The sequence below is a fragment of the Nannobrachium achirus genome (genome assembly GCF_963921795.1).
Source record: "Nannobrachium achirus genome assembly, chromosome: 14".
NCBI classification, from domain to species: Eukaryota; Metazoa; Chordata; class Actinopteri; order Myctophiformes; family Myctophidae; genus Nannobrachium; species Nannobrachium achirus.
This window is the reverse complement of record NC_137821.1, coordinates 2482659-2502209: the sequence shown is the minus strand read 5'-3', so window position 1 is coordinate 2502209 and position 19551 is coordinate 2482659. Positions and strand designations below refer to the sequence as shown.

Sequence of the window (19551 nt, the reverse complement as noted above, 5' to 3'; positions counted from 1 at the left end):
GTGGAAGTAGTCTCGCGTAGCCAGACAACTATTCCACAATCTCTGAATGCTATATAGAGTCTGGAACGGCAGCTCCCGAACGGCGAGTATCGGAAGTAGCCGCTGCTGCACTGAACTGTAGTCCCATTGGAAACATAACAGAAACACAATAGCTCAGACAAAGTCATTCGAGCGGCATATTCTTGTTATGGGTGTATAGTTTAAGAAAACGTTTGAAAACAACATGGACGTAACACCAACAACACCAGAGAAAGACGAAATAATGCCCCCCCCCAAAAAAAGAAAGGAGACTTAACGCTTCCAGTAGGACATGTTATTGCTACTGCACCAAGGGAGCGGTTGCGTCACATCCGCTTTATCTCGCACTCATCATTTCTATTCCTGTTTGCCAGACTGTATGCCGGGAGCATTTGGCCAAATCGCAGAGGCAACAGTCTGGCCACGCAAGACTAGTGTTGAAGAGTCCTTGAGCAAGACTCTGAACCCCTAACTGCTCTGATGAGCAGGTTGGTGCCTTGCACGATGGAACCCGGACACGGACCCCGATGTGGGCTGTGGTCAGACTGTGGTGGGGTCGGCTTTTCCATCAAACCAGTCAATAGCGCTAATTTACAATTTAAGCAGTGCCATTACTATTTAATAATTTACTACTACTACAGTTTCTGTGGGATTCTTTAGTAGGCTGCTAAAGAATCCCACAGAAATCCATCCGTAGCAGTGAATAAGCTAAGCAGGGTTCCCACTGTAATGAAATTCCTGGAAATATTTTGAAATTAGAAAAATATTTTTTCAGCACTGGAAAAGTTTTGGAATTGATCAAGGGTCCTGGAAGGTCCTGGAAAAAAATAGCTATGCATTGTCTTTGGTTATTGATTTTGTTAATACCTCTGAAATGACAAATTAAACATTGGCCAAATTGTCAAATATTAGAGGCAGAAATTGTGAAAATAGCCGATCTAAATGATGTGAGCATGTAGATCGGCTATTTTCACAATAGAACCATGTTATACAAAATTCCTCTACTCTTAGTGCTCGTCAGGGTGGGGGGTCCCCAGTTAAAATATGATTATTTCGTGGGTCACGGCCTGAAAAGGTTTAGAACCACTGCCATACACTACCTGTCTTTGGGCATTGCGCGTAGGAGTAAGCGACTTGTTATTGAGCTGAATTATTGTTATATAGTCCTGGAAATTGGGTTAAATATTCTGGAAAGGTTTTGGAAAAGTTTTGGAAATTAATTGGTAAAAATGTGTGACAGTTCCTGAGCTTTATAATGTAGTGTACAGTATGACTTGTCAGCAGTCCAACACATGCTTTACATTCACATTAATATTACATAATAATTCATGTCAACACATCAGTGAACAGAACACAGTGTAGTGGAACCCTCTGGCTTTGTTTATAAAAACAATCATTCTCAAACGTTTTCATGTCAAGGACACCCAGGTTTGGTCCACGGACCCCCAGCTGAAAGATGTGTGTTGTTAAAATTGTTAAAAAATGTTTTTCAGGATAAAAAAAAATCTACAAGCTCACAATGCACCGTGATGCATTATATTCTCCATTTCCATTATCTAGATATTTCGTCTATTTTCAAAATACTGAAATGCACAAAAGGGTTGAAGTGTTTTTAAGCCATTCCTGGTTTAGCTGGGGACCCCCTGGAACCCCCCAGGGTCCCCCTGAGGGACCCCGAACCCCACCTTGACACACCGCTGACGCCCTGTTCTAGCTGACCTTTCCCTGACCTTTGACCTTTGGAGCAGAAGTTACCACACCACTGTGACCTTTGCATGACCTTATGGACCGGACACACACACACACACACACACACACACACACACACACACACACACACACACACACACACACACACTACAGTATGCCAGCTGCGGTGAGGAATTTAAACCATGAAACCGTTTTAAATTGCATATTAGTCTCATTCAACCCCATTGTAGCAGAATAGGGAGCAGTACTGGCACCTGCCACTGGGGGAGTTCTGGGTTGAATGTGAAAACATGGCACAGGCTGATTAAATACGAGATTTAAAGGACAACTTTGTTTTTAGTTTTTTACAACAAGGGTTCATATTTTAGATTGTAATGAGAGAAATGAAAAGAATGTTTTCATTTACTTCTTTCTATCGTTTTAGCCAATTTAGCGAGTTTGATTTCACTGGTTGGGGGCAAGTGGCTTAACACTTCTGCTTCCTTTGACGATGTTCCTCGTCAATCTTACTGTACTTACAGTAAAAGTATTATTACTTACTGTACGGTGCTCCGGTCCCGCCCACATCGGTCATGTCCGAGATTTGTTTACAACGCATGTTGGGCGTGCACGCGAAGTGAAGCTCCTCCATAGTAAATCCATTGAGAGGCCCATGAAGAGACTTCATTTACTGAAGAAAAATACTTTTTAATTCCAAAGCTGACATGTTTACAGCACAAACAAGGCTTGGATGGCAGCCGCCATGACACACTGTCACATGACACACGCCATGTGACTAGATGGGCTAAACGTTGAAGTCAAGTAATAATCCATCTGCGCAAAAACAACCCTTTATTTTTCCACAGCAGCCAGCATAGATCAGGGGTTCTCAAACTTTTTTGTCTCAGGTCACCCCATAAATATTTTTTTTAAATCTGAGGCACCCCTACATTATAGTTTTCACTCCCAGCACCTTATATTATATTGAAATTCTTTATTAGGAATAAACCATTGAGATGAACCATCTCGTTTTCAAGGACATCCTCAAGTTGCAGATACGTACAGTATCTGTGTAGAACAAACACAAACTAAACAAATAAACAAAACAAACAAGTGAAACAAAACAAAACAGCACTAAACATAACAGGACAAATCAAACAGCATCAACAAGGGGGGACACAAATACAAACATACAACATACAACATACCACATAGCACATATAAGAATCATTGCGTCAAAGGATCTGTTATACTGTTAATAAGGATTAATGAAAGCATGAGCAGTTAGTCTCAAAGTAAGAGGACAGCGCTGTTTTAAATAGTTGAAAGGAAGTTATTGATCGAATATGAACAGGAAGGTTGTTCCAATCGGAAGGAGCTTTAAATCTAAAGGATTTTTTACCAACTGATTTAGTTATATTAGATGGAATTGTAAAATAAGTCTGTACGCAGTGTCTAAGATGATGATTAGAGGTGTAAGGGTCCATATATTGTTTAAGATATTGTGGGTAATTATAGAAAATACATTTGAAAATAAACTGTAACCAATGCTGCTGTCGTCTTACTGTGGGAGATGGCAAGTTGAGATTTTCATACATGGTGCAATGATGAGTTGTATATGGACAGCCAAGGGCAAATCTGCAGAGACGGTTGAATAACGTGTTAAGTGGAAGGAGGTTAGTTTTTGGAGCAGTCTGGTAGACTACATCCGCATAATCCATCATTGGAAGAATAAGTTGCATGACCAGTTTTTTTCTAACTGACAGTGTAAAACATTTTCTATTGTGAAAGAGAACCCCAGTGCTATAGTTTATTTTTCTAACAATGTTATCGATGTGACATTTAAATGATAATTCTGAATCCAGCCATAGACCAAGATATTTTATTTGTTCAACTCTATGTAGTTGTGTGCCATCAAAACAAGTAATATTAAATGTTTGTTGTAATGTCTTAGATGCCAGATTTTGATTTGTACCAAAAAGCATAGTTATAGTTTTAGTTTTATTTATAAGTAATTTATTGGCTGAAAGCCATAATTCGAGCTGAATGAAATTTGTTTGTAATGTTGACTGAATTTGTGCTAAGGTGGATTGTGATGTATAAATGACTGTATCATCTGCATAGAGTTGAACATTGCAATCCATAAATATTAACGGAAGATCATTGATAAAAATAGAAAACAATAGTGGGCCTAAGGTAGAACCTTGAGGTACCCCTTGTTCCTGCACAGCTAGATCTGAATTGCTGCCCTGTATAACCACACATTGTTTTCTATTATGGAGATAAGCATTAAACCAGAGAAGGGCATTGCGTGATAGTCCAATAGCGTAAAGTTTGTCTAATAAAAGATAATGGTTGACCAAATCAAATGCCTTGGTTAAATCAATAAAGATCGCACCTGTGAGATTACTATTGCCAGAAGATGAAAATATATCATTTGTGAGTTTTAACAGAGCAGTGGTTGTAGAATGGTTGGAGCGAAAACCTGATTGAACAGGTGATAATATATTGTTATTGCTGAGGTAATTAGTCAATTGATTATGGATTAATTTTTCAAAGATTTTTGCTATAGAGCAGATAATTGAAATAGGTCTGTAATTATTAGGATCTAATGTATTACCCGCTTTGTGCAGAGGGGTGATTTTTGAACACTTCCAGATGGAAGGTATTTCATGAGTTAATAGTGACAGATTGAAGAGATCAGCGAGAGGATACATTAAGATGTGTGGAGCAAGTTTCAGAAATTTATTTTCTATACCATCTAAGCCAGGGCCACTACACAGTTTAAGGTCATTAATGGCTTTCAGAACCTCAAGTGGTGATATTTTCTTAAAAGAGAAGGAGCTATGGCAGGGTGGAGTATTGTTATAAATGACATAAGGATCTGGCATTGAGGGAGTACAGACAGAGGAGAAATGCCGATTAAAGGCCTGTGCTACCAGAAGAGGATTATTTATTATGGTGTTATTGATTTTTAATTGATTGCAGTGATCCTTTTTGTCGGATGAATTCGTTATTGATTTTATTTTTTTCCAAAATTGTTTAGGATTATTGAAATCACGATTAAGAGAATATTTATAATAATTTGATTTAGCATTCCTCGTCATTAATTTACTTTTATTACGTAAATGTCTGTATATTTCCCAATTTGCAGGATCCCTTGTCTTGCGAAATGAGGCCCATGCCTTGTCCCTCTGCCTGAAGATGCAAATTAGATCAGATGTGACCCACGGAAGGTGGCTACCTTTGACCTTTATGGTTTTGAAAGGAGCATGCTTGTCGATGATTCTACTGAGTTCAGAATGTAAGAAACTCCAAGCCTCGTGAACATTTGAAATAATTTGGTAACGGTCCCAATTGACAGAAATTAGATCACTAATAAACTCATCAACATTGATTTTTTTGTCTTGCCTAATCTTTATTAATTTTGGAGGAAGTTTGGGTAGTCTAATTTTCCATATACAGAACACCATACAATGATCGCTAAAGCAATCAGATGTTATACCTGATTTAATAATTCGATTTGGGTGTGAGACCAGAATCCAATCTAGCAAGGATTGGCATGTGAGAGTGACTCTCGTAGGCTCAGTTATTAGCTGGGTCAGGTTCAAATTCCCAATAATGGTTTTAGCATTTTTAGAGGCTTTATCCAGCCAGTCACGGTTAAAGTCACCTAATATTATCAGTTCGTTTTTATCATTGATAGAGTTGATAGTAGAGACTATACAGTTGAAAGAGTCAGCAGGAGCTGACGGAGGTCTATAGATGTTTCCGATAGTTAAATATTTGTTTTCGTGTAAAATGATCTTCACAAAAATGCTTTCAAAATTAACAGGCTCCACTGAAGGTAGAATTAGTTCTGAAGCAAGATCTGCTAAAACATATGTAATTACACCACCACACCTTGTTCCTCTATCGGCTCTGTAAATGACATAGTTGGTCAGTTTGATTTCATTATTAGATATCTTATTATTAAGAAAGGTTTCTGAAAGTGTAATAACATGGGGTTTGTGCTGTTCCACCCAAGTCCTCAACCGATCGATTTTAGGTCTGAGGCTCCTAATATTCATATGAATAATTTTAATTCCTTTTATACTATCCATTTTAGTTAGTAGAGAATACATTTCCTGACCCAATCAACAGCATAGATCCAAAACAGTAGTGAATTAAGCAACAATGCAGAACATACAAGACAGGACGAACATACATATAACAGACATAGAACAGACAAATACAACAACATAACAACAGCAACGGGCAAGCAAACATACAAAACAAAGGAACACCCCGCCCATAAAACCTTAACCCCATAGGCCCAAGGATTTGGGTGGGCAGCCTAGAGATAGCCACAATTTCCCTAGCCACAATATGAGAGAGAGAGAGAGAGAGAGAGAGAGAGAGAGAGAGAGAGAGAGAGAGAGAGAGAATGGATAGTGCCATAGAGGGAAACATAATGCGAGGAAAAAATAAAAATAGAGAAAAAAGAAAAGATGAATAATGAAAATAATAAAATACTATACTACTAACAAAAATATATATATTTATGTTTTTAAGGAGAAAAAGTAATGAAATAAAGTTAAAAAAATGCATGCTGAAAGCAGTGAGATGATAATCAAGAAAATAAAAATAAAAAACTACTATAAACAAAAAACAATATATCTATATTTGTAAGGAGAAAAAGTAATGAGATAAAGTACAAAAATGCACGAAAGTAACAAAACAAAAAAAAGAAAAATACTTGAGTACTTGAGTCACTTATCTGTAGCCTTAGACAATGTCCGTGTCTCAGACTTCAGTCTCACACTCCTCGGTAGCTGCTCGGTAGTCATGGCAATGACAACACGCTGATGACATCATCACCATGCGGCCGTGTTTACAGCAGCTGTGTGGGCACAGCGTGTGTGCAACTTCACGTGTCAATGTTTACACTGCAGCGGCTGTGGCGACATGCTGGTCACTCGGTAAAGCCTCCGGTGCATCATAGAAGATGTTTTCATCACCCCCGCTCAGCCAGTACGTGATCCGAGGATTTCTGTACAGATTTCCATCGATGTAGAGTTTATCAGCGTAGAGACGCGCATTCTTTTTGCCTTTTTTTGCCTCAGTCATAATCGGATAGAGCAGCCTCCGCCTCTTCATGATCTCGTATGGAAACTGATCACTAATGGAAAAGTTGGAATTTTTAAGCTCTTTGCCCTTCGACATGACAGCAGACTTCATTTTCGAGTCGGTGACTTTGGCCACTATAGGACGGGGCCTTTGTTGGCCGTCTCTGGCTTTACCCAAGCGGTGTACTCGGGAAAAGCGGATCTCTTCGGCTTCCTCTGACTTCATCTTTAAATTGTTTACCAAGAATCCTTTTAGGAGACCCTCGGATTGCTGGTGAGTTTCACGTTGAACTTCTGAAAGTCCATGTATAATGATATTGTCCCTCATGCTCCTGCATTGAAGGTCCAGAATGTCATTAGCCATGCTGGTTCTATCCTTTTGTAGTTCGTTTGTCAGTCGTTTGAGGTTGTTTACTTCAATCCTGAGTGACGCATTGTCGGATTTAAGCACTTCGATGAGGGAGTTATTAAACTCCACAGAGGCTTTTAATTCATTAACATCACTTGTCAGTTGCTCAAGTAGGTCAAGCTTCTTGAGTTGTTGATTTATCGATGATAGGGACTCAAGAATATCACATGAGTCGTCCTTGTCGCTGGAGCCCATCTCACTCCGGTCGCGTTTGGGATGTTTATCCGACGGCGCCGGCATCTCGTTTTTGTGAAATAACCTGTCGATGAAGGCTTCCAAACTCCCAACTGTTTCCTCCACTGGCGAATCCAGTTTGAAAAAATGTGTGATGAACAAAGATCAAACTAAGATTAATGGCATAATAGGGAAGTTTTTGGCATGGTGTAGCTTAGCACTTCATGCCGTCGGCCATCTTGTATGAGGGACTTTTTGAGTATATAGCATATCATCGTTGTCGGGTGGAAACCTTGTACTGTATGTCCAAAACCGTTTGTTTTGTATTTATCATCTATAAAATGTACTAAAGTAGTGAAAACAGCAGATCTACATCTGCCATACCTTAGCTTTTTCTGAACTGACCCCACTGACGGCCAGCGGTCTTTGGTTTTTCATAGAATATAAATCGATCCCACGATGGAAACACGGACACACACTGCCAGTTTGTGCTTTCGTGAAGAAGAAAAAAGTCATTCAGAGTCATTCCGACCACTGGTTGTCCAGTTATAGCCGATGAAAATGCACTGTTTTGACAAACATGGAGTGAAAACTAAACCCCCCCCCCCCCCCCTCCCCCCCTCTCTCTCTCTCTCTCCAGGAGGTCATAAGGTCACATGTGAGTACCTGGCCAATCAGGAAGGAGTTCTGTGTGAGGAGGTTCTGCTGCTCAGCGAGACCAATGAGGAGGCCTGCGTCAAGGTCAAAGTTCACGCCCGTGTCATGGGTGAGATGACTGATTATTCATTATTATCATTACATAGATGACTGATTATCACGTGCGTTCCCCGCCGCAGCAGGTAGTGCAGTGCCCGGCCTCGACCCGACCGGATACGCGATTTTCTGGAACCAGCACGAAAGGTTCGGATTATGATGTCTGACATCAGGGTTTTCCGGAACCGGCACTGTGTCTGTAGAGATCTCCATATATGGGCCTAAATGGATGCAGACAGCCAGATACAGATATCTCCATATATGGGCATAAATGGCGTGACAGATATCTCCATATATGGGCCTAAATGGACACAGGCAAACAGATGGTCAAAACGGATCCTATGACAACAGGTATAATGGAGTTTTTGCATTAACTCAGTCGGTGCCATATTTAAAGTGGGACCTCTTATATTGCCGTTTCGCCAACAAAGGGTTAACAAAATAGTGTGCACGCTGGTGCACACATTCGTGCACAGATCATGCACTATGCATGTGCATGCTTTTCACAGCTTTCAAACAAAAGAATCCGCTTGGAAATCCGTTCAGGCATTCAGGAGAAAACAGCCCTTATGTTTTCTTCAAATGTAAACAAACATGGCTGCCATGTTTGAAAGATGGGGTTGGTATGGGGGTTAAAAATGCAATTTCGCGATCGCGATCATGCCTAGTACATTGGAGGTCCATTTTTTTTTTTTTTTTTTCAATTCTTTTTTTTTTTTTAATTATTATTTATTTAAAAAAGACGTCCAGAAGACGTCTGGCAGGGAGGTCCATAGTTAAAAAGACGTTTTTATTATAGAAACGTCTTTTTTGGCAGGGTGGGTGTTAAAGGGCGGGGCATTCATTCCCTATTTACATCGTTCCCAGGTAGGCCAGTCCCCGACTAGACACTCGGCCGCCGAACTTCTAGTAACTATTAATTTAGTGAAGGTCTGTCTGAATGTGTAAAATAAATACTGTCTCAGATGGAGGTGCTTTTCACTGCCAAACTGACTGCTACTGCCACCCCATGGCCACATAGGGAAACTATGTACTGCATACAATGCTGAAAGATACTGATAAACAGATACTGATAAAAATATACTGATAAAATATATATATATCTGTGACTGATATTTTTATCAGTATCTTACCATCAGAAAGATATATTTTTTTTTATCTGTTTATCTGGCCCATTGGAAATGGGCCTTTACATTGCGGTTTAGATGCTGCTTTTTGCTTAAGCAGATGGAGGTTTAGGCGTGTGTGTGTGTGTGTGTGTGTGTGTGTGTGTGTGTGTGTGTGTGTGTGTGTGTGTGTGTGTGTGTGTGTGTGTGTGTGTGTGTGTGTGTGTGTGTGTGTGTGTGTGCGTGCGTGCGTGGTGAACATCTGTGCATAGATCTAGCCTGTGATGGATCATCATAACTTTAATCTCCTTAAAGGACAACCAGGGTTCATATTTTAGATTCTAATCAGAGAAAAGAAAAGATGAGTTAAAATGATTTCATTTACTGCTTTCTATCGTTTTAGCCATTTTAATTATTTTGATTCCAGTGGGTGGGGGCAGCATGCGTACATGTGGATAATTATGTATTTTTAGACTCAATAAGCCGGGATTTCTTTATTACTAGTATTTACAGTAACACTACCAGCCCCCATAAGTCACATCTGCCCATGAAAGATTGCGGTGCATCTTGGGAATGGGCTTATTGTGTCTAAAAATACATACAGTATTTAGCAACTTCCACGAAATCAAAATCTCTAAAACAGGGGTATTCAACAGGGGGTCCGGGACCCCTAGGGGGTCCTCAGAGTTACCACAGGGTCCTCAGAATCTTCTAATCCTTTTTATATTAACAACTTGAACCCTGTCCATACTCTGAGAACTGTTGCCAACAATAGCAGATCTACAAGCTCACAACGCCTCGCGCTGCGAGGCGTTGTGAGCTTGTATTTTCGGCGAAGAGGTTCGATGTAGAGGGGTAACAGAGCAGACTAAGTACAGAGTGAAAGGTCAAGTTTATTAAGTATTGATGGTTCAAGTGGTTAAATATCTGAAAACACAAATTGACATGAATCCAAAATATAGTGATGATTGTGCTGTCAAACAATGAAACTATATGGAATCTATGATAAGGTTGTGGGGGTCCCTGCTTCATCTCTCTCTCAACTAAGGGGTCCCTGCTTCATCTGTCTCTCAACTAAGGGGTCCCTGCTTCATCTCTCTCTCAACTAAGGGGTCCCTGCTTCATCTCTCTCTCAACTAAGGGGTCCCTGCTTCATCTGTCTCTCAACTAAGGAGTCCCTGCTTCATCTCTCTCTCAACTAAGGGGTCCCTGCTTCATCTCTCTCTCAACTAAGGGGTCCCTGCTTCATCTCTCTCTCAACTAAGGGGTCCCTGCTTCATCTCTCTCTCAACTAAGGGGTCCCTGCTTCATCTCTCTCTCAACTAAGGGGTCCTTGGCCTGAAAACATTGAAGACCCCTGGTCTAAAACAATAAAAACTCACCTTCTCTCCCTGTCTCCCTCCCTCCCTGTCCCTCTGTCTCCCTGTCTGTCTGTCTGTCTGTCTGTCCCTCTGTCTCCCTGTCTGTCTGTCTGTCTGTCTGTCTGTCCCTCTGTCCCTCTTTCTCCTCAGATCGTCAGCATGGAACTCCCATGCTGTTAGAAGGAGTTCGCTGCATCGGTGTGGAACTGGAGTACGACTCTGAACAGAGCGACTGGCAGGGCTTCGACTAGTGCAGTGGTTCTCAACCTTTTCCAAAATAATCATATTTTAACTGGGGACCCCCCCCCCCCCCCCCCCCCCCACCCTGACGAGCACTAAGAGTTGAGGCATTACATTTTGTATAACACAGTCCTTAAATTGTCACTTTAGAAATGTGCAGATACCCTCTAATGCACTTAAACTTTATGTTGGTTTGTTTACTGTTGAGAGAGGAAACAACATTGCACGTTAAGTTAATCATCTGGGGACCCCCCAAAATAAATTGGGAACCCCCCTTGGGGGTCCCGACCCACAGGTTGAGAACCGGTGGACTAGAGGACCACACCCACCACCACCCAGCCCCGCCCACATCTGTCTGACAGACAATAACATGCGTGCATACTGTTTCCTTGTTCAGTTTCCCACAGCTTCCTCTGATTGGCTCAGCATCAGATCTGAACCCTCTAACGACACGGTATCTTCTTAACTACAGTAACTTAGTGTGGACCATCCATTCTGTATCCATGTTTAAAGGTGATACACCGTGAAATTTCACTTTTCCTATTTTAAAACCTTTTTTTGGGGTCCCACTAGCACCTTCTATCCTCACAAAGTCCCATTTCAGACCGATGTGTCTTTCTCTGGTTTTGAGAAGGTGAAGGTTAAAAGTATCCCACGGGTTCTCAAAACAGGCTGTTCAGATTTGCTGCCGATTGTGACGTCATCTGCCGATTGTGACGTCATCCAAAAAAAAAGAAAAAAAAATTTTTTTCAAAAAAAAATTTTTTTTCAAAAGGATTTTGGGGGGGGTGGCGCAGTTCAGGCCAAAGGTGGTACTGCAGCTGAAATGCTCTGAGAGCCTTTCAAAAATGAGAGAGACTGTCTATTCAGGAGTGGTAATTTAGCCTCAAACCTTTTGAAAAACGTTTTTGGGACATAAACAATATGACATAAATACTTTTTAAATGCATGGTGTATCACCTTTAAGCACCGACATCTCTTACAGTGTGACTTTGTGTCAGGGACGTGCTGGGCTCCTGATTCAGCCTGGGAAAAAGAGTTGTAGAGGCCCTCATTGCGTGCTATAGAGAGATCTCTCTCTATAGCGCTGCTGCTACTCAAAATTTGTGACAAAGTGACAAGCCAGTGGGCCAATTACATGAGTTATATTTCGTCGTTGTCGGGTGGAAACCTTTTATGTCCAAAACCGTTTTCTTTTTTTTTTTTTTACTTTAGCCAATTTATTGAACAGTTTGATCATACATCTGATTGTCTGAGGTACATTGTGTGATTTTGTGGGAAAAGGGAGTGGCATAAAAAAACTGGCAGTTCCACCCTCGAAACCTGAACAATAATGAACATATCATTAACAGACAAGGAAAGAATAAACATGCTATTCAAAAAAAATAAAAAAGGTCTGCAAACACAAAGTGCTTCCAGTCCCAGACCAAACCTCCTCCTACTTGCCCACCAGTACGCAGAAGGCCGAACAGCAAGGAGAACATTACATTTTCAAAATGTCATAATATAGCAGCACACTCAAGTGAATCACAATAAGGCAAGGTAATCTTTGTGTAAGACTAGAAAAAGAAAAGCTTAACCCATTTAGTGCTCCAGACATGAACGGGTTAAATGTGTAGCGTGCCTCTCGCAGGGCTCCATTACACTCCATTGTCTTATTTTGAAGGCCAGAAGTCCATTGCGTAAACACTTCCGGGTTGACGTCATGACGTCATTCAACGGGAGCGATCGTCACACCATGTGGTTTCTAAGATGGCCGATCGATGCCTTTGTTATTATGTTTTTGTAGCGAGAATCTAATGCCATCCTTGGCTTTAAAAGTGTTGTTTGGAGAAAATGGACATTAAAGATGAGATTCCCCGTCGGCCTCCATGTTATGGGATTACTAGGAGAACCGGCGTTACTCTATATACAGTATTTTTCGCGAGTATACTCGGGATCGGCACTCTAAATACTTGAGTATTTTTCACGAGTATACTCGGGATCGGCTAGAAATGAGTTAATAGCAGCAAGAGGAAGATGTCTATAACATAAACACTTTGGAATTATATCTTTCAAATTATTCACAAAAAAACAAAAACAAAAAAGAAAACAAACTTCAAAGCATCAACAACGTTAATGTGACTTGGCTTTTGTGGGCTTGCATTGCAACTGACTCCGTGTTTTTTCCATATTTCAACACAACTATAAAATGGAAAACCACATCAGCTAACCTGTCGTAGCTTAGCTTTCAAAACAATGTGCATCACCCTAATTGGGATTCCAGCCCACAGAAAAAATAAAAATAAAATAACTTAACTTAAGAGAAAAAACATAACATAACCCTAATACCCCACCTGAATCTCCTCAACAACCATCCCCTTTCTATTCTTAAAGGCCCATTCCCACTGGGCCAGATAACAGATATCTGGAGATATTTCTCCAGATATTTCTCCATGCAAAGTGGATGGTAGATACAGATAAAAAAATGTTTTGCCACAGATAAAAGTATCTGTGGCAAATATCTGTGGTATATATTTTTTTATCTGTATCTACCATCCACTTTGAATGGAAAAATATCTGGAGAAATATCTCCAGATATCTGTTATCTGGCCCAGTGGGAATGGGCCTTAAGGAGTGTTTTAAAAGTGCATTTAGATTGATCCGAGCCCCCGCAAACAACCACCTATTTTTGTATTTATTTTTTTCTTCAAATCAATTGTTAGATTGATAGCGGAGAAAATGTAGGGTTAAACTCCCGTGCTACTAGTGATGCTAATATTGCCGCATCACTAACATGCACCCAAACTGTGTACTGCACCCTCACAAGGTAACCCTAACCCTAACTTCTAATAAATTCTTCAATCAATCAATCAATCAGACAATGGCAGACACCAGGGAACTTGTAATGGTGTGCTGCTCAAGTATTGTGCGGCATTTGAACAACTGAAAAGATTAGGATAACGCTCCGTTCAACTGTCCGTTAGTCATTCAGCACTAGACATCACCCGTTAGTCATTCAGCACTAGACATCACCCGTTAGTCATTCAGCACTAGACATCACCCGTTAGTCATTCAGCACTAGACATCACCCGTTAGTCATTCAGCACTAGACATCACCCGTTAGTCATTCAGCACTAGACATCACCCGTTAGTCATTCAGCACTAGACATCACCCGTTAGTCATTCAGCACTAGACATCACCCGTTAGTCATTCAGCACTAGACATCACCCATTTCCTTACACTTTCTGTATACTTTCCTTCTCAAACCTCCCGATATCTCTCACAAACATTTAACCACTTAATCTCTACATGCTTTGTTGTAGGCTACATCAATAGTGACAATAGAAGATCTAAAAAGCTCACACCGAGCTGGCGACGGGTTGCGAGCTTGTGGTTAAACCTGCTTCCCTTTCATCTCTCTACCGTCCAACCATGGCCAAACCTGCAACACTACTTAACACGACAAAAACCCAATCTCTCTCTAATTAACCTAACATATAGGAGCTACACTGAGAACAAGGAACAACCGGTATTAAGAGTCTAGGGGTCAAATGCAGCCTTCCGAATTAAAATGAGGTGAATATTTGCCTGTTGACTTGACATGGCGGTGAAATCAAGACCCCAATAAACAATGCTGATCTTGATCCTAGCAGTCTTTGGGCAGGGGAAGTCTGCCAATGATGTGCTCCACAAAGTCATTAGGAATGACCGAGGCCATGTTCCACTTCAATTTCCCCAGCACAATCAGCTCCCAGTCCAGCAATTCCCGTGGAGTGATGGAGTCGTCTGTGTAGCGGCATAGCTTTTCTGCTGATAGTGGCCGACGGTCCTTTAATTTAGAGGCAAGGAACAAGCAGACTGATTGATGCCAGAAGTTGGAAGCAACACTTTCTGGTGGGCATCACAGCTAGGAATCTGTCCAAATAATTAATGGCCGAGGGAAAGACGTCCGCTTCACACTTCACCTCTTCGCACACCTCGTGCATCCCATCTGCAAACATTCGTCTCATGACGGGCTCAGGCCATGGCTACACGGAGCTGGATATTTCATATATCCCGGTTTTTCAGATATCCACATAGAAAAATATCTAGGTCCACACGACAAAGATATCTAGTCTAACAAGCACACACACAGTAAAGTCTTCAGAGATATCCGGGTTCCCTGTCTACACGGATCCAGTGAATCGGATATTTTTTGATCTCTCCACTTATTTATCCGGTTTCAAAAATATCCGGCTTCGCAGCCGAAATATCCAGCTTCATGTGGCTGCAAGCCCCAACGGCACAAAAAAATGTCTAGCTTCAGAAATATCCAGCTCCGTGTAGCCATGGCCTCATGTCCTTCTGCACACATTGGAAGTAGGAGCACCCCAAAACCGTTTGTTTTGTATTTATCATTTTAAAAATGATTTACACTAGTGAAAACAGCAGATCTACAAGCACACAACGCCTCGCGGTGCGAGGCGTTGTGTGCTTGTAGATCTGCTGTTTTCACTACTTTTGTGCGACGGCCTTGTATGATAAAGCAGGGCCTGGACCGGCCGGGAGTTGTCTCGCTTTTCCCAATGGCCAGCACGTCCCTGCTTTGTGTCGATCTAAAATCATATGGAGAAATGGACTGTATGGATCCTGTCATACTAAGAACTGGTGCCTTGTATTTTTGTCAGGTCAGAACAAGAGCATTTTTATTCCATATCGCTAAACGTGATCTCTGTGAATGTGTGGAGTCTCTGTAAGCTGTGAGTTTGTCCATATTATTATGGTTGAATAAAATTGTTTCATGTATTTTTCAGTGAATCATTGTGTTTACTTATTTACATTTACCCTTAAAGAGGCCAAATGATGTACGCACGTAGATAGAATGATTGGCTAAATATTTACCTTATTGATTTTAAATCATTCTTTTGTATGTTTTTTTTTCTTTTCCCATAGACAGACAGTGTCGCACAAAAGTAGGGAAAATAGATCTACAAGCTCATCGTGAGCTTTTTAAAAAAAATAGATTCAACATATTTAAAAATAATCTACAGTTAAAATTTACGTTACTTTAGTGCTTCTCACAAGGATTTAATTTCCAATAACTCTGAGAGTGTACAAATGTTACACTGTTACACTCTCAGAGTTGCAGCCTGTAAGTGTTGCTGACTTATCAATCATTTTGCCGGGGACCCCCTGTAAAGCCACCTCAAGGACCCCTGGGGGTCCCCGGACCCCGCATTGAGGACCAGTGAGTTCCATCATGGTGTTTCGTTGACATTTAGCTAGGGTACCTTCTGTTCATTGCTTTGGTTGATGTTTTGTAAAGTCTTAAGGCTGCAGTTCAGAGGAGATTTTTTATCAGCATGAGAAAACTGGGAGTGAATGATGGAATAAAGTGTTACTTTAATCAAAACCCACTCCCACATTTCTTCACAGACCGCTCACTCTTGTATTCACAGTTTTACAGAGGTTACATCTAGGAATAAGGTTATAGGTCAGACATAGTTTTACTGAGGTTAAGGTTAGGAATAATGTCATTTTAGACATAATAACAGGGTTCCCACGGTCATGAAATTCCTGGAAACATTTTGAAATTAGAAAAATATTTTTCCAGTACTGGACAAGTTTCGGAATTTATCAAGGGTCCTGGAAGGTCCTGGAAAAAATAGCTATGCATTGTCTTTGGTTATTGATTTTGTTAATACCTCTAAAATGACAAATTAAACATTGGCTAAATTGTCAAATATTAGAGGCAGGAATTGTGAAAATAGCAGATCTACATGCTCACAACGCCTCGCAATATTCTATAAAAAAACAATATTCTGGAAAAGTTTTGGAAAGGTTTTGGAAATGAATTGGTAAAGATGTGTGGGAAGTTGGGAACCCTGTAATAAAGTTTAGGAATACCAGGTGCCAGGTGGTGACCACTCCCAGGTCGCCAGGCGAGCGTGTTTTTGGGGGAGAACCGCCAGACCCTTGTAAATGTGAATAAGGTTCTCTGTAGCCTCGCGTAACCAGGCTTAAGGCCTCTCCATACTATGACCGAAATGTTCGGTGAGTTGTGTTTTCCGACGTGCAAATTTCCGAACTCCCGTTCGGTCCAATGCTTTTCAGAAGTCCCGAGGGATATAATTTTATGGTAGAAAAGGACCTTTTGACCGAAAACGGCGGTTTCGGTCATAGTATGGATAGGCCTTTACTCATCTGCAAAGGTTCTCTGAAGCAAGCAGACACCAGACTGGACTCTAGATCATTGGTCTTCAACAGGGGGTCCGGGATCCCTAGGGTGTTCAGAGTTACTACAGGGTCAGGGGGTCCTCCAAATCTTTGTGGTTGAAACTTTTTTCGCCTTTTTTATATTAACCACTTGAACCCTTGTGTCCATCCATATTCTGAGACCTTTAACCAAAAACAGCCGATCTACAAGCTCACAACGCCTCGCACTGCGAGGCAAAGAGCTTAATGTAGAAGGGAAAAAGAGCAGACTAAGTACAGAGTGAAAGGTCAGAGTTTATTAAGTATTGACGGTTCAAGTGGTTAAATATCTGAAAACACAAATTGACATGAATCCAAAATACACTGATGATTGTGCTGTCAAACGATGAAACTATATGGAATCTCCTTGGCCTGAAAACGTTGAAGACCCCTGGTCTAGATCATTAGTGTTGAAGTTTGGAAGTCCAGAGAGAGAGAGGTTTTTATTCATAAACAATGTCCTTCCACTATCTGAAATGTAACAGTTTTATACATTATGAGGTTTCATAGTTACTGAATATTTACTTTATTAAACAATATTCTGTCTTCTGTGGATAAACTGAATGCCATTAAAATGTCATAGCGGTTTTAACTTTCAACAGTATCAGATTTTACATACACTCTCACTTTAATGCCGCTGTTGTTCTTCTGTGTTTTTATTGACATAAAGAAAGGTCTCACACCAGAGTCGACATAAAAGGTTTACTGTGCTAACATTTATGAATTAAAGTTCAGTCTTTTCTCCAATATTAGAATGAGACAGACTATCAGTAGATCTACAAGCTCACAATGTGACAATCACACAATGTGAGCTTGTAGGACGGCTATTTTCACTACTACTTCTTAAACATTTGTTTTCAAATTTATGGACATAATTTTTATTTATTAATCAAATTATTTAGAAAAAGGATTGATTTTTGTATTATTATTTCATGAAAATCTTCACTTTTTGGGGAATTATTTTTGTCTTGAAATAGACCTAAATAAAAATTCAAAAGAAAAAAAAGGCAACAGAGTCTTATGCACACCTGATCAAAGCTTAGCGATGGGTGCGTAGGCGGGGGTCAACATCATTTCAAACATGCACAAGAAGTACAGGGCCCGCACACCATCTTCAACTTGCCAAAAAAACTCTCTTTATTTAATGCAACGTTTCGGTCAAAGACCTTCAGGCATCTGCTGACAGGTAGTAGCAGCACAGCTATATACACACACAGAGTGCTATCACATCCAATCACTGATAGGGATGAGCCACCCAACAGGTGGTAATCATTAGACTAATTTTATCTTGTCATCACTGTCAGTAGCTACACAATACTTATATTCCATTCCAGTGAATGGCAATGAAGGTCTACTAAACAGTGAATCACAGTGTATGTCAAACTATACAATATACAAAAACAACATTATTACACCTCAAAATATACACAATAATAAAAAATAATAAAAATTACAGCAGAGAAATCTTTCAATTGTACAGAAAACACTGTTCAGGCAGGATATTTGTCCTAGTGCCTGAGAAAGAGAGAATGAAAAGAATCACACCCGTGTGAAGTGGAGCTGTGTGTGTGTGTGTGTGTGTGTGTGTGTGTGTGTAGATCATGTGTACCGATTTTTGTGACATTTGAAGAAAATATGTAGGAAAAGGAGCAAAAAGTGTGTTTTGGAGAAAATTCAAGATGGCGGAAAATCTATCCTGGCGCAAATGGGCGTGGCCTATATGGGGAGATGCGTCTTGCGAAAGGTCGACACATCATGTTTGCATTCCTTCGAATCTATTCGAAGGAACGATCGGGACTATCCCGTCGCTGTTCACTTCAATGATTGCAAACATGATGTGTCGACCTTTCGCTTTATAGGCATTGAACAGGTCTGCCTCCCTAAGAGGGGTGGAAACCTGGATGTACTTTTGAAACGACGCGAAGCGTTCTGGATACACCTACAAACTCTTGCACCAAAGGGACTTAACGATGAATTTTTACTTAATGTGATGCTGTAATGGATCTTAACTATTGTTGTTTTTTCATTCTCTCTTTCTCAGGCACTAGGACAAATATCCTGCCTGAACAGTGTTTTCTGTACAATTGAAAGATTTCTCTGCTGTAATTTTTTATTGTTTTTTATTATTGTCTATATTTTGAGGTGTAATAATGTTGTTTTTGTATATTGTATAGTTTGACATACACTGTGATTCACTGTTTAGTAGACCTTCATTGCCATTCACTGGAATGGAATATAAGTATTGTGTAGCTACTGACAGTGATGACAAGATAAAATTAGTCTAATGATTACCACCTGTTGGGTGGCTCATCCCTATCAGTGATTGGATGTGATAGCACTCTGTGTGTGTATATAGCTGTGCTGCTACTACCTGTCAGCAGATGCCTGAAGAAGGTCTTTGACCGAAACGTTGCATTAAATAAAGAGAGTTTTTTTGGCAAGTTGAAGATGGTGTGCGGGCCCTGTACTTCTTGTG

General features: G+C 40.5%; 1 protein-coding gene across 1 annotated transcript in view; it reads left to right on the top strand.

Annotated features, from left to right (window-relative positions):
* The window catches only part of adisspb (adipose secreted signaling protein b), a 38693-nt gene extending 25363 nt beyond the window's left edge, over window positions 1-13330 (top strand). Inside the window, exons 5-6 of the mRNA XM_080741330.1 lie at window positions 8039-8164; window positions 10769-13330. Of these exons, the coding sequence (XP_080597456.1) occupies window positions 8039-8164; window positions 10769-10869 (227 nt within the window). The 3' untranslated portion in view covers window positions 10870-13330. The remainder of the gene's footprint in view (window positions 1-8038; window positions 8165-10768) is intronic.
* The last annotated feature ends 6221 nt before the right edge of the window (window positions 13331-19551 follow it).